The following is a 14,742-nucleotide window of genomic DNA, read 5'->3' as shown; positions in this document are numbered from 1 at the left end:
AATATTTCTATCACGTGGACTTTCGTCCAGGGCGCTTGCCTTGCGTCTTGGCGCGCTTGGGCCCTTGGATGCGCCGCACGTCGGCGTCGGACAGATGGAGCGTGCCGCCACGGAAGGAGCCGATACCACTGCCGATACCACGCGCACGCTGCTTGGGCTGCGTCGCCTTGCTGCCGCGCTCCGTCGCCGTGCCGCGGCTCTGCTGCGAATGGCTCTGTAGCTTGGGGTTCCATAGACCGAGCTCTTTTTGCGTGGCAATCTCGCGCTCGCGCCGCTCGCCAGCGGCCCGCCGCAGGCCAGCACGGATACGCGCGGGCATCTTGCCGAGGTCCTGCGCACGTAGCTGCTTATCGCCCCACCCACTGCCGGCCGCATGGGCATCGAGCGTATCGGTCGTGGAAAGCTCCATTACACGGGCAAGCGTCTCGTTCGTGGTCGTCGTGAGCTTGCGCTTCTGCGACGAGGAGCTCGAGCCGGGCGCAAAGAGCGACGTAGAGAGAAGCTCGGCAAGCTTGCGGTCGTTTGCGCGCTGGTCCTCCTCCTCGTCCTCGTCCTCGTCTGCACGCGTTGGCCGCGACTCTTCTTTTGCGTCGATTTTCTCGATTTTCGAGGACTGCGTTAGGGGCGTGTGACGTACCATAAAGTTGCGCCGTGCGCTTGCAGAGAGCGGTGCTGCGGGCGCGCTCGGTTTGTCGGAAAAGACGACCGTCTCGGGCACGCGCCGCGGCTTGGTCGGCGCAGGCGCTTGGGCGGGCGCTTTGGGAGCTGGGGGCCTGGAAGACATCGCCGCCTGGAGTAGGTCCTCGTCATCGTCGAGGTCTTCGTTGTTTTCACCCGACTCGTAGTCGTCCTCGTCCTCGTCCTCGTCCTCGTCATCCTCGTCATCCTCTTCATCATCATCCTCTTTGACGTGGTCCTCATCCTCCTCATCCTCATCCTCATCCTCATCTTCCTCGTCTTCCTTCTCTTCGCCCTTCACATTATTTACACTGTCCTTGCCCGGCACGGCAAACTGCTTATAGAACTGCTCCTCGAGCGCCCGCAGCTGCGCACGAGCCGCCGCCATCGTTGTGAAAAATTGCCACGTGCTGTGGAGGCCCTTTCTTGAGGATGATGAGCGGACGTGCGTCGGACGCAGGCGCACGCCCAAGCGGAGGTATGGATGATGGAAAGGAGGATGCGCTTGTAGACTCGATCCTATTACACCGCTACAACAAGGAACAGGACCGTATGGAGTACCTCGTCAAATGGAGGGACGATGAAACCTTTTCCTGGGAGCCGGAAGAAGGCTCGGTCGACGCGGAGGAGCTCGTGTTCAAGTACTGGACCGACCGGCAGCATATCACCAATAAGGCTGCAATGATGCGGCTGCACTCGATGCGATTCGCGTCTATGCGGCGCAAGGCGATGGCGGACGGCGTCCCCTTGATAAAAGAGCCGCTTTCGGACGAGTCCTATATGGCGGACATGACCGGGACACCCGAGCCGGACACATCTATAAACAGTATGGGCGACGAGACGGTCGTATACCACGGCCCGGAAGGCGACAACTCCATGACCGAATATGGCATTGCCGTGCTCGAACCGATGGAAGGCCCCTCGCACGAAGAGTCTCAGCAGGCTGAGGCTCCGCAGCGAGCGCCGCTCGAGCCTGGCGCAATGGACGTGGACTCTGGCGAGGTTTCGTCGAACAATAGCAAAGCGCCGCTCGCAAGTGCCGCTCTGTCGCGTGGAGCAAAAAGGTCCGCACCAAGACACAGCAAGCGCGGCACTAGCAAGCCGAGGAACGAGGCGGCGGAGGACATGGCGGTCGACGCGCCGCAATTCGACTCCCTGCCTAAGCTAAATGGCGATTCAAACGACGCATTGTCGCTCGATCCGTTGCCCGAGTTGGATGGGGAGTCGAACGATGTGTCGCGACCTGATTCATTGCCAGGACGCGCCCAAAATGCGCAGCAGCTAGGTACGCTCCTCGGAGTGAGCAATGGGCTGGATGATGCTTCGGAATCGTTGTCCGACGCCCCGTCCGAGTCCTTGTCCGAAGCCCCGTCCGAGCCACTTTCCGACGCACCGCCCAAGTCGGGGCCCGTCGCAGGGACCGAGACAATGCAGGAGCAGCACTTGGGGACAGTGTCTAGCGCAGCATCCGAGCCGCTTTCCGAGCCGCTCTCGGACCCTCTGTCCGCGTCGTCGTCCGAGCGTGATTCGAGACGGGTGCTGGCCGCAAAAGAGGAACCGAGTGTATCACGGGCGCCATTGGTGGACGATGATGATATTGTTCCGCGTGCCGAGCCAGCGTCCAAGAAACGCGGTGCCAAGTCATCCGGGATACCCGCTATGCATACCGAGTCACCTGTACCACCTGTTACTCCCAACGGGATCCCATCCAACACGGTTTACGCAGAGTCGTCTTCGGCGGGAGCAGCGAATGCGGCGCCTGCCCCGGCATCATCTGCATCATCGGCCCCTGCAGCCCGCCGCGCAGCGCGGCCTCCCGCACTGTCGGTGATGCGCCCTCCTTCGGAGCGGATCTTGATGCCCCAACCACCTGCTCGCGCAGTGTCGCGTGGCTCGGCGTCGCGGCGTGGAATGCGATCGGCGTCGAAACCAGGCCGACGGCCCAGTGCTCACCCGGTGCCCACGCCGCAGTCTGAGGCGCCTGGGCCGGAGCCGAGACCCGTGTCGCTTTCGAATCGTGCTCCTGGATCGGACTCGGCAGATGCCGCAGACTCGGACGCGGCGGCAGTTTCGGGTGCGCCCGAGACATTGGCGCACGCTCCCACAGCGCCGGCACCTGCACCTGCGTCGTCGTCGGCATCTGCGCCAGACTCTGAGCAAGCCCCCGCTCCTGCGCAAACGCAGGCTGTGCCTGCCTCTACCCCCAGTGCGACCGAGGTCCCTGTTGCCCCTGCTCCTCTTGTACAAACCCCCACTGCAGCCTCTGCATCCCTTTCTGCACAGAAATCGGCGCCGGCGCCTCCCTCGACACGCTCTGTAACAAAGCCGACCCCCACCCACGCCAAGGCGCCGAAATCCCGCGCGCAGCATAGGGCCCCGTCGACACCCGTGCCGTCCTCGGCGGCGTCCGCGTCCGCGTCCAAGGTGCGCGTCCGTGTCGCAAGCGATACGGCCGAGCAGTCCCGCAAGGCCTACCGCCTCGACGTCTCGTCGATGCTGGTGCCCGAGTCCGAGACGGAAGACACAGACGTGGGCGTAGCCGAGGCTTTCCCCTCGACGGTCCTCCCCGGCATGTCCCGCGCCGAGGTCCAGGCACGCGACAAGTACGACGCGATGCCGTCGTGGGACAGCCAAGTATCGCACATTGATGCGCTCGAGCGCGACAAGTCGGATGCACTCGTGGCATGGGTCGTCTTTAACGACGGCAATCGCCTCTTTTACCCTACCGCCGTCGCGAACCAGCGCTGCCCTCAGGCCCTGCTCGCCTTTTACGAGCGCCACGTAACTCTCTCGTAGCTGATACCCCGCCTCCACTATGCAGGAGCCAGCGCCGCGGCTCTTTACGCACGACATGGTAGGTCGCGCAGCTGACCAAGACGGTGCGCCGTGACGATGCAGGTGCCGCATTGCTAGGCATACTCCATACGATCTGTTTCTTGCGCCTCCTCGGCACGCTCGAGCCGACGACGCACGAGGTGCTAGGCGTGGAACTCGTACGTCTCCCGCTGCTGACCCAGCCGCATGTCGACGACGCAGCGACCGAGCGGCGCCTGCGCGAGGCTGTCGACAAGATCCTGGCGCGCCTCGATGCCGAGGTGCACCAAGGCACCGCGGTAGTCGATGTGGTCGTCGCGTGGCACAAGGCCGAGTCGACGTCGCCCGTCGCGTCGCCGCGCACCGAGCAGCCGCCCGCGCACCCCGTCTTTCACTCGCCGTACTCATGGCTGGCGTCTGCACTCTCTGTGCGTGCGGACGGCCGGGTACGCGACGGGAAGCCCGCGCATAAGGCGCTTACCGAGGACAAGGCCGCGGGCCTCGGCGCCACGTTTGAGCAGTGGGTCGTCAGCATGCACATTGCGTACGGCGGCAGCGATATGCCGGACTTACGCATGTTTCTACGTACGTCTCTCTTCTCACACAGTCGCCGCACTCTCCTTTGCGAACAAGCACCAGGCGCAACTGCCGGCGATCGGCGACGCGAGTCTCTGCCCATATCCTTTCTCGATCGGAAGTACGCTACGCGCTATTTAGCACTCGCCGACACCGGCAATGACCGTCATGAGCATCGTATCCACCTCGGGGTACTTTTCGAGGAGCATTGTGTCGAGCTTGACAAAGTCCTGCATCGACAAACGGTCCATGCCGCTGGACTTGTGGTGGGGATACATCCCGCCCGAGTCGAGGCCCGAGTAGTGCACCGCGAGGCGCCACGCGCTCGTCGGCGTCGCGTCGTGGGCGGGCGGCGAGCGGCGCAGCGTGTCCTTGGGCGCGTGCTTCTCGCTGCGGTAGGCGGCGAGCTCGTCGGGCGTCATGCGCACGACGATGCGCATCGTAAATTCGTCCGCACCGAGGCGTGACACGTCCTTGAGATGGTGGCGGCGCATGCCTTGCGGCGGCGGCGCGGGGAAGTCCCAGTCGATCACGTCCGCGTCGAACGAGAGTGTGGACCACGCCAGGCGGGGATGCACGAGACGCAGGGTCACTTCGCGCGTGCTCTCGGCCTCGTTCACCGCGCCTGCGCACGTCAGGCGGAAGTCGCGCCAGCGGTTCGTGTCCGCCGCCGCCGCTGCGCGTGCCGGCGTCGCGGGCAGGCCGAGGCGCTGCGTGTCGATAAAGTGCGTGAGCGGAAAGAGGATGTCCATATCCGCGGCTGCTGGGCTGCTGCGCCACGACAGCGTCGTGTTCGGCGCGCCGTCGAGGAGCACGCCTTCAATGTCGGTGCGCATCGCGCTGGGAACCGGCGCCGCGTCGAGCGTGCTCATGGCAACGTGCCACTCGCCGCTCGTGATGTTTTCCACGTGGTGGACGAGGAGGCGGCGGGGATGCAGCGCGTCAAACGTCGGCACGGCCGGCGAGGCAAAGAAGGCTGTAGTAAGCACGCTTAGCGACACGAGGAGAATCATGGTCTTTTTCATGAACGGAGCGCCGTAGCGGTGGCCGAGCGGGACGATGGCGATCGAGTTGAGCATCGTGAGGACCGCGACGAGCGACGCCATCACATGGTCGACCGGGACGTCGGTGCCCATGCGCCCCATCAGCGGCACGATCAGGTCGAGGAACGAGACAAAGCCTTCTGCGCCGATCGTCGACGCGCACAGCACGCTGATAAAGTACGTAGCGAAGTGCACGCGGCGGTCCGCCGCGACGAGGTCGTCGGCGATGCGCCCAAAGCCGACGAACAAAAAGTCGTTGATCACCACTGGGACGAGGTTCGCAACAACCGCGACGAGCATCAGGTAGGCAGAGCCAAGGCCGTACATGTTCATCACCATCAGGGCAAAGGTGAACAGGATGTAGCTTCCGACAAATGACGAGTGCTCGAGGTACGGCTGCCGCGTCTTTTCGACCGAGCGCTGGAGCACGAGCTGCACGCCGACGATCGCTGCAAGCGCGGGCGGTACAAAGAGGAGCATTGCGTAGAACTCGTGGGCGTACCACGACATCGGGACCTCGAGCAGGCGCATGAGCGCCGCGACAATGTTGGCACCGAGGAGCGCCGCGATCAGGTTGCCCACGACCGCGAGCGAGCACATGAGTGCGTACGAAATCGCATTCACACGCACCTCGGACGAGTTGAGCGTGCTGAGGAAAAAGTTGGCGAGCACCGCAGTGCCGATCACCATACCCTTGAACGTCTTGGGCTGGATTTCGACAAAGGTCTGCCCGAGGAACGAAAAGTAGATCGGCATGATTTGCTTCGCCTTGAACGGCCACGGGCGCACGCCCGGCAGCGGCGACGCGTCCTCCAGCGCGAGCGAGTCGACGAGCGAAAAGACATTCTCGCCAAAGTGCTGCAGCACGCCGCGCTCAATGTGCGAGGGAATGTCGCGCCGCGTGTGGTACAGGTACGACGAGCCGACGATTGCCATGTCGAGGCCGGGCAGTCCGTTGCCGTACTCGACAAACTGGCGGAAGTCGGTGTCGGACATGATCAGGCCCGATGAAAAGACGTCGCTCGCGAGCACCGTGCCGAACGGGTGCGGGACCTTGCCGTAGGCGTGGATGAGCGCCTTGTCGGTCGCCTGGAAGAGGAGCGTAGGGCCCGAAACACCGCACGCCTCCATGTTGACCACCGCGCGAATGTTCTGGTTGGTCTCGTTGTGCTGCGTCATGTACATGTGCGAGGCGTCCTGCAGACTCTCTTCGCCATTGTTGAAGAGGAGGATAATGCCGTGCTTGACCTGGGGCGCGCCACGCAGCGTAAGCACACGCAGGAGCTCCAGCATGATCGCAACACCCGCACCATCGTCCGCACCTCCCGGCGACGGGAGCGTGCTGTCGATGTGCGCATTGAGCAGCAGCGTATTCTCGAGACTCTCGGGCGACCCGTCGGAAATGCGCACAATCAAGTTCGACATGGAGTAGTACTGCTTCCACACGGGATGGCCGAGAATGTCAAAACGGTGCGCACCATCGCCAAACTGCGTAAAGAGTTCGACCTTGGTCGAGTACGCGCCGTCGCCCGTGTCGTGCACGCCAGCGTAGCGCTCGAGAATGGACTGCACCCACTTTTCCGCGTCAATGTGCTGCTGCGTGCCAACGACGCGGTAGCCGATACCCTCCGAAAGGTGCTGGATTGTGAGCATCGCGTTGCCTTCGGAGAAGTACTCGTGCAGCGGCCCGTAGACCGCCGGCGCATTCGGCGCATCCTCGGGAGCGTACATGTCGAGGCGCGCCGCGTCGAGCTTGTGCCCAAAGAAGCGGTCGTACCATCCCGCAGAGATCGGTGCATGCGGGCGAGGGTCCGCGGCGGTCGTGGCCTCCTTCGGCACAGGCAGCAGGTAGTGAAAGTACAGGGTCACCGAAACGATCGCCACGACAAAGAGCGCAAGGAGCGGCAGCTCACGCAACGCATGCTTCTTGGTCGGTGTGTACGTGAGCGGCACACGCTTGGCTTCTTCGGGCGTAAGCTGTTCCTGCTCTTGCGGGGCAGGCGCGGGGGCCGCAGGCGCGGGGGCCGCAGCTGCAGCCCGCACGGGCTTGGGCGCTTGGGCCCTATCCTTTCTACGTGGTGGCATTGGATTAGTCAGCGCGGTCCAATGCGTCCTTGGCTAATTCAAAGGTGGTAAAGGTGGCCGCCGCGGCGGGGATCGCACGCAGGAGCGTCGGCGAGAGGCCGCGTATAAATCCGCCGAGCCCTTGCTCGCGCGCGACTTCGGCAAAGGCGCGGGGGATGTAGCCGAGACCATGCAGCGGCGCAGTGCTCAGCTGCACGCGGCTCTTGACGACGTCGATCGGATAGCACGCCAGCCAGTTGGCAATGCCGCCGGTCGAGCCCGATACCATGAGGACCCAGAGCGGAGGAGGGGCGTCCTTGGCGAGGTCGGGGTAGAGATTTGCACGCAGCGTGCGCTTCGTCCCTTCAAACGCACCGTAGAAACCCGCATAGGCCGGCGTCTCGCGAAGCACCGTGACCCAAAAGCCGCGCATCACGCCGTGGCGGAAGCCGTGCTTGCGCCAGATCTCGCGCGCAACCTGCGCGAGGGTCTTGTCGGTTTTGCCGCCGTACTGCGCCTGCATGCGAATTTTAAACAGCTCCACCGGCGAGGCAAAGAGGCTGTTGGCCGCGCCGGCCATGGCGCCGGCTGAGGCCACCTGGCCGATCGACAGGTCCGGCGTAGGGCTCACGGCGCGCTTTGCGACAGAGAAGGCGGCAAACAGAAACGAGTTCTGCGCCGCAATGCCGAGGAGCGGCGACGCCATGCCTTTAAAGAGGCCTCGCACGCCCTCCTTTCGCACGGTCGTCGTGAGGATATCCATTGGGCCTTTGAACATGCCCGGCGGCGCGATCTGCGCACGCACCTTGATTGTATCGAGGGGCTGGCCGACAATCACCTGCGCCGCGCCGGCCAGCGAGCCGGCCGCAAGGTCACTCAGCGGGAGCTTCAAGGGGCCCCACGGATCCGACATGGTGGAAAGAACCTCCACAATGACGTGCTACGGAGAATGACACGCGCGCCACAGCGCTGCGTAGCACGCGGGCGTGCAGCCCGGCACACGCTTCGCCTCGCCGAGCGTGCGGGGCTGCACGGCTGCGAAGCGCTCGCGCATCTCGCGGCTGAGGCCGTGCAGCAGGGTATAGTCGATCGCAGGAAGCACCGCGTGCTCGTCTTTGGACAGCATCGCGATCTCGGCTTCCTGGCGCTCGAGCAGGGGTAGGTACGCGGCGGTGGTCTCGAGGCGGCTCTGCGTGGTGCGCGGCAGCTCGCCCAAGGCGGGGATCACCTCAAGGAGCTGGGCAAGGCGCGCATGAGGACGCCGCATCACGTCCAGCGCAGAGAGCGTACGCACGTCGCCCGGGACACCGAGGCCGTACTGTGCCCAGGTCCCGGACGTCATTTTTGTCTGCCGAAGCAAGTTCATGCCATAGTCGAGATCGCCTTGCACGCGCGCGAGCGCCGCGGCGCGCTTGGCGTCCACCGCCTCTGGACACGCCGCAAGGAGGCGCGGCGTGAGACGCAGGTCGGCGTTGTCTGCACGCAGCGACAGGCGGTATTCGGAGCGCGAGGTAAACATGCGGTAGGGCTCCTGGACGCCTTGGATGCGCAGGTCGTCGACAAGCACACCCAGGAACGCCTCGGAGCGGGGTATATGGAGCTCAGCGCGGCGCTGCGCACGGAGGCCGGCATTGAGGCCGGCCAGCAGGCCTTGTGCGCCCGCTTCTTCGTAGCCCGTCGTGCCGTTGATCTGGCCGGCTAGCGCGAGGCCTTCGATGCGCCTACATTCGAGCGACGGCAAAAGCTCGCGGGGATCGATGTGGTCGTACTCAACCGCGTAGCCGGGCCGCAGCATCTTGGCGTGCTCCAGGCCGGGAATTGTGCGGATCATTTCTTCCTGTACAGGGGGGGGGAGCGAGCATGACAGGCCGTTGGGGTAGAGGACGTGCCCGTCGCCTTGCGGCGTGTCCAGAAAGCCTTCCGGCTCGAGCCACACGGGGTGCGAGTCTTTGTGCGCGAATCGCACGACCTTGACCTCGAGCGAGGGACAGTACCGCGGCCCAGCATGCCGCGTCATTTCGTACTCGTCGCTTCCCATGCCCTGCGTGACGAGGGCGTGCGTCGCAGGTATCGTGCGCGTCCCATACGTGTACAGCTGCCGAGTGGCGTCGATCGGAGGGGTATCTGCGTCCACGAACGAGAAGCGCGCGGGGTGCTCGTCGCCCGGCATGGGCTCGAGCGCCGGCGAGCGTGCTGGGCGCCCTTGCTCGGCGGGAAAGCGCGCGCCGAGCGCGACGGACGCGGCGTCGATGCGCGCCGGCGTGCCCGTCTTGAGGCGCCCGAGCGCAAAGCCCGCCTTGGCCAGCGCCTCGCTCAGCCCCTCGGTGCTTGGCTCGTAGCCTTTGTGGGGAATCGGCAGCATACGGCCCGCCGGCCGCCGCTCCTTGCCGAGGAGGATGGCGGCGGCGAGAAAGGTGCCGGTGCACAGCACGACCTGTTCGCACGAAATCACTTCGCCGCTCGCGAGCGACACGCCACGCACCGTCGCCTGGGCATCGCGCGATGATTCCCCCCACGCGAGGTCGAGGCCGTGAACGTTGGCCTCGCGGATCGTCAAATTTGGCACCTGCGCGAGTTTCTTCTGAATTTCCGTCTTGTACAGGTACCGGTCGAGCTGTGCGCGTGGCCCCTGTGTGAGTCGCACCACGTACATGTACCGCCGCTCCTTTTGACCGATTCAGCATACGAAACTGGATCGCGGCCGCGTCGGCGGCCTGACCGGCCAGGCCGCCGAGCGCGTCCGTCTCGCGTGTGAGCGTCCCTTTTCCGATGCCGCCCATGCTAGGATTGCAGCTGAGCTCGCCGATCGTCGCCGTCTTGGTCGTCAGCAGCACCGTCGACGCTCCGGTGCGCGCCGAGGCCGCCGCCGCCTCGACGCCGGCGTGCCCCCCGCCAATGACCACCGTATGCACGCTCCGCAAGAACGTCGGAAGCATAGGGTGCGTCACGTGATATGCGCGTAATGTCGGGGGTGTTGTTCCTTGGGAACGCGTCTTGCTTCGATGAGCGTGTCGAACAAGGCGGAGCGCGACGGCGTGCCGCAGCCCGCGTTGCATGGATCAGGAAGCGGATTCGGTCTAGGGATCGTGGTCGATGGCGAGGCGCCTGCGAGCTCGCCCCGCCGCAAGCGCGCGGTGGACCTCACGCCGACCGACGTGCGTGCGGCCAAGTCGCCGTTCCGGCGCGCGCCGGGCGTCCTGCCGTCGCTTGCGACGTCGGACCGCATTGTAATTGATGATGTGCTGGAGCAGTACTCGCCGCCAAAGCCGGGCGACGAGGACTGGGGCCAGGACGTGTCGCAGAGCTTTGACATCTCGCGCGACTCACAGGCAGCCCCGGCGATTATCGACGCGTATGTGCGCATGCCGTACGAGAGCAAGTCGGTGACGTTTGATACGAATGTGTACGAGGCGCCTGCACAAGAGCACCTCGCGACGCCGGTGCCGACGCGCGAGGCACCGCCCGTCCCTGCCGCCGTCCAGGCCCGCGTCGAGGAAGTGACGCAGGCGGCGGAAGACACGCCGGTCGACCGCGCAATGGAGGAGACGCTTGCGGAAGGCGAGGCGATGGAGATTGATGTAGACGAGGTGGCCCCAGCGCTTGCGCCGCCCCCCCGGGCCCCAGAGGCTGGTGCAGAGGCGCCGGCCGCCCCCGCCGAGGTCGATGCGCTCCTCTACGACGGCACCGAAGCGACGCCGCGCCCTGCGTCTGCGCCGCTTGCGCCCCCCACGACGATTCTCAACGAGGGCGGCTCGCCGGCGCTCGGTGCAGTGTGGGCGCAGGACGAGACGTCGTTCGACGCAAACACGTCGGCCGTCGGCGACGAGCCGTCGGTCATTGAGCGCTCGGTCGACCCCGATGCGTCGTACGAGCGCCAGGATACAAGCAGCCTGCTGGCCGCGGAGCGTGTCGAGAACCTCGTCGACCAGCTCCTCCAGGACGATATTCTTGCCATGCCCAGCGATGTGCCGCAGATGCCAACGAGTGCCTCGATCAAGCGCCTGCACGAACCGGCGACCTCGCCGCCGCCCGTGCCGACGCCGCGCCTCCTCTCGCCGGACCTGCCGACGCTCCCCAGCTGGAGCCCCATTACGCTGGACGGCATGCTCCCCGAGGACGCCGAGCCTGCGCCGAAGCGCGCCGTGGAGCTGCCGATGCGCACGGTGCGCCCGCACATTACCCGCGACTCGATCCGCCGGCGTATGGACCGCCGGAGACAGGGGCTGAATCCGTACGAGGACACCGCCGCCTCGCTCTCGCCCGAGCTCGAGCAGCGCGAGATTCCTTCGCGCATGTCGCTCGACGAGCGGGCGACGCGCCCCCGCGAAGAGCGCCCCGCGCCGTCGCGCATGTCGCTCGACGTCCCCCGGCGCCCGGTGCCGACGGCGCGCGCGCGCACTTCGCTCGACACAGCCGACATCCCTGGCCTGGCGCCTGTGGCCCACGACGGCGGCGCGAGCGCTGCGCGCTGGGCCTCGCCCCTGACGCAGATGGAGTCCGAGCTAAAGAGCCGCGCGAGCGAGACGTCGCCTGCGCCGCCCCTCGCCAACGCCTCGCCCGAGATCGAGCGCCAAAAGACGTGGTTCGCCGAGGAAAAGGCGGCGGAGAAAGAGGCCAAGAGCGATGCCTCGTCGCCGACCGAGTACTACTCGCCGACCGAGCACGAGATGGCCAAGAGCACCAAGGACGCGCCTGCGTCGAGTGTCCCGTCCGAGGACGGGCCGTTTAGCCACCTGCTCGAGCGCGAGCTCTCGCGCATCGTGACCGAGAGCGACCAGAAGTACAAGGTGCACAACCGCGGCGTCTTCCAGTCGAACTCGCCCGAGCTCGCGCAGATGCCGCGTTTCTCGATGCAGCCCGTGGAAGAGCGCGGCTGGCAAAAGCTGCGCCAGCCGAACGAGGTGAATGCCTTCCGCAAGACGTCGGGCCCTGTCGTGACGTCTGGCGAGCAGACGACCGGCCGCATGTTTGTGATGATCGACTCGTTCATCCCGTCGGGCCTGCCGCTGCCGAAAGAGCACACCGATTTTTCGATCGTGCTCGACAATGGCATCCACATGGTCAAGACGGCGGCCTCTCCGCTGCACCCCGGCGCCGATGGCCTGTGCCCCATCCAGCAAGAGTTTGAGCTGGTGGAGCACGACGGCCTCGAAGTGAGCTTTACGCTGATGCTGCAGCTCGATGCGCACCTTGTCGAGGATACCGCCCCCGAGGATGGCCTGCTCGACAAGCGCAGCCAGCGCACTGGCGTCGGCAAGCTCCTGCATCCCTTTGCGTCGCGTGCTGCGCGCGAAGGCACGTCGCGCTCGCGCTTTATGAGCAAGGCGCGTGTCCCTCCCATGCTGCACTACGCCAACCGCCACGGGACGCTCGGCCGCGCGACCGTGGCGCTGGACAGTGTGCGTGGCCAGTGCTATGCGCGCAGCATGCTCATCGACCTGCCCGTGCGCCCCGTCGGCGAGTCGAAAAAGAGCCTCGGCGACGTGCCGCGCATGAGCCTCGAGCGTGCGAAAGGCTTTGCGGCGAACCTCGCCAAGCCCCGCGGCTCGCTGCGCCTGCGCGTCTTTTACCTCCCCCCCCTCCCGGTGTCGCTGCAAGGCGAGCTGCCCAAGAACCTGAGCGAGTGCGAGCAAGGCATGAACAACATCGCCTGGCACCAGACCGGCACGACGTACCGGGGCACCCTCACGCAGCTCGGCGGCGACTGCAAGACGTGGCGCCGGCGCCCGATGCGCATCATGGGCCTCAACCTGATCTGCTTCAACGAGGTGACAAAGCGCCCCACGACGCGCATCGACCTCGTGCAGGCGCTCGCCGTGGAAGAGTGCCGCAAGCTGAGCAGCTCCGAGCTCGAGGATATGGACGATATGATCCCGCTACAGCGCTCCTTCCGCATCACGTTCCGCGACGGAGAAAAGATCTACATGTTTGCCGACACGGACAGCGAGAAGCAGCAGTGGCTGCGTGTGCTCCAAAACATTGTCTCGCACAAGCTCCCGGTGCCCCCGGGCTGGGCACAGGCCGCGTTCCAGTCCTCGAACGCGTTCCACGGCCTCCCGCAGCCGAGCCCGACGCAGCCCGCGGCACAGGCGACGTCGACCGTGCGCAAGACGATTGCCACGGACGAAAACGCGCCGCGCATGCAGATGCCGCAGGACCGGCGGCCACGCACGATGCCGCAGCGCACACGCCCCACCGAGCCGCCGCGGCCGCCGCCCGCTGCGGAAAAGGCACGCATGGCACGCAAGCCGCCGCCGACGATGCCGGAAAGCACGACGCCCAAGGCGCCGCCCCCGCAGCTCGCCCAGACCAACGTCCTCAAGGACGCGCAGCAGCCGACAGCAAGCCCCCCTCTGCCCAGCAAACCGAATGTCAAGTCCAAGGCGCGCCAGCTCTTTTCCAAGGTCCAGGGCGACGGCACACAAAATTCGCGCTGGGGCCTCAACTTTTCGCAGACGAAGCCCCTGCGTCCGTTTTAATAGCCCGATTGCCCGATAGCCACCATCACGCACGGCCCATGATACGCCGCCGGGGCAAGCCCGCGCCGCCGCCACCGCCGCTGCCCACGCTGCCGTTCGAGGTGGTGGTGCGCATACTAAAGTACTTGTTCCAGAGCGACCAAAGCGCTACTGGCAAGCTCCTTTCGCTGAATTCTGGCGTGCAGCGCGCGTTGTTCCCCGTCGTGTACGCACGCGTGGAGCTGCACACCTCGACGGCGCTCGCGCGCTTTGCCGAGCTGGTCAGAGAGCGCCCCGAGGCTGCGCGTGCGGTGCGTAGCCTGTGGATTGGCCCGAGCCATGCGCGCTCCGATCTGCTCTCGATCCTTTCGGCGCCGCTGCCCGGCGACTCGGCCTACCTCGAGTCGTTGCGGGAAGAAGTCTATACCCATACCCGCTTTGTCCTGCGTGCATGTCGGCGCCTGAAAGACGTGGCGCTAAGCGGATCGCTCGTATCGGCGGCAGTTGTGCACTCGTACGGCACTGCGTGCCAGCCGGTGCGCTTGACGAGCATCAATCCGCACAGCTTCGTGAGCGGGTTTGACGCGCCCATCTTTCGCAAGGTGCAGGACCTCACCGTGTGCGATATCAACCTATCGTTTTCCGAGGCGGACGCCATCCGGCGCCTGCCCGCCCTCAAGTGCTTTGAATATACCTCTCCGAAAGACTATGGCGACGTAGTGCGCGACATAACGGTGCTGCGCAAGCTGCTCGCACTCGACGATGCATCGCTCGAGGACTCGCTCGCGCGGCTCCTGCTCGATGCGCGGCCGTCGTGGCTGCAGCGCTTGCACTTTCGTGCCGTGCCGCAGCGCGCCAAAAAGGTCGTGGCCGCGCTCAAGGAAGCGCTCGAAACCGCCCCGCGGGGCGTCGATATCGCGCAGGCGGAACTCGCGCACGAGTTTGTCAATGAGTGGGATGCCCTACGTGACCTCGTGTTTAACGCACAAGGCGACTACTCGAGGCAGGTGCTGGGCGACGACGTGGGGTCGTGGGTCGACCCGAGCCATGCGCTGGAGCAGCTGCGTGCCGAGTGGCGCCAGCGCTCTGTCGAGGTCCTGGCCTAGGCG

General features: G+C 65.5%; 6 protein-coding genes across 6 annotated transcripts; 3 read left to right on the top strand and 3 right to left on the bottom strand.

Annotated features, from left to right (window-relative positions):
• Positions 1–10: 10 nt before the first annotated feature.
• On the bottom strand, positions 11–1,066 carry MJAP1_003979 (uncharacterized protein; the record flags this gene model as incomplete). The annotated part of the gene is made up of 2 exons (XM_060267902.1): positions 11–613; positions 638–1,066. 2 exons carry the CDS (start codon positions 1,064–1,066, stop codon positions 11–13), a joined length of 1,032 nt encoding a protein of 343 aa, XP_060123885.1.
• A 44-nt stretch (positions 1,067–1,110) lies between these two features.
• Positions 1,111–4,009, top strand: MJAP1_003978 (uncharacterized protein; the record flags this gene model as incomplete). The annotated part of the gene is made up of 7 exons (XM_060267901.1): positions 1,111–1,742; positions 1,776–2,180; positions 2,625–3,459; positions 3,500–3,532; positions 3,555–3,671; positions 3,696–3,924; positions 3,984–4,009. The coding sequence occupies 7 exons, from the start codon at positions 1,111–1,113 to the stop codon at positions 4,007–4,009; spliced, it is 2,277 nt and encodes a 758-aa protein (XP_060123884.1).
• A 196-nt stretch (positions 4,010–4,205) lies between these two features.
• MJAP1_003977 (uncharacterized protein) lies at positions 4,206–8,088 on the bottom strand (the record flags this gene model as incomplete). Its single annotated transcript, XM_060267900.1, has 2 exons — positions 4,206–7,141; positions 7,275–8,088. The coding sequence occupies 2 exons, from the start codon at positions 8,086–8,088 to the stop codon at positions 4,206–4,208; spliced, it is 3,750 nt and encodes a 1,249-aa protein (XP_060123883.1).
• Positions 8,089–8,115: 27 nt separating this feature from the next.
• MTO1 (Mitochondrial Translation Optimization) lies at positions 8,116–10,111 on the bottom strand (the record flags this gene model as incomplete). Its single annotated transcript, XM_060267899.1, has 2 exons — positions 8,116–9,804; positions 9,827–10,111. The coding sequence occupies 2 exons, from the start codon at positions 10,109–10,111 to the stop codon at positions 8,116–8,118; spliced, it is 1,974 nt and encodes a 657-aa protein (XP_060123882.1).
• Positions 10,112–10,177: 66 nt separating this feature from the next.
• Positions 10,178–13,654, top strand: BUD4 (Bud site selection protein bud4; the record flags this gene model as incomplete). Its single annotated transcript, XM_060267898.1, has 1 exon — positions 10,178–13,654. One exon carries the CDS (start codon positions 10,178–10,180, stop codon positions 13,652–13,654), a length of 3,477 nt encoding a protein of 1,158 aa, XP_060123881.1.
• Positions 13,655–13,692: 38 nt separating this feature from the next.
• Positions 13,693–14,739, top strand: MJAP1_003974 (uncharacterized protein; the record flags this gene model as incomplete). Its single annotated transcript, XM_060267897.1, has 1 exon — positions 13,693–14,739. The coding sequence occupies one exon, from the start codon at positions 13,693–13,695 to the stop codon at positions 14,737–14,739; it is 1,047 nt and encodes a 348-aa protein (XP_060123880.1).
• Positions 14,740–14,742: the final 3 nt, after the last annotated feature.

This window comes from Malassezia japonica, chromosome 8, assembly GCF_029542785.1.
Source record: "Malassezia japonica chromosome 8, complete sequence".
Taxonomy (NCBI): domain Eukaryota; kingdom Fungi; phylum Basidiomycota; class Malasseziomycetes; order Malasseziales; family Malasseziaceae; genus Malassezia; species Malassezia japonica.
Note: the sequence above shows the minus strand (reverse complement) of the source record. Positions and strands in the feature narration are given on the sequence as shown.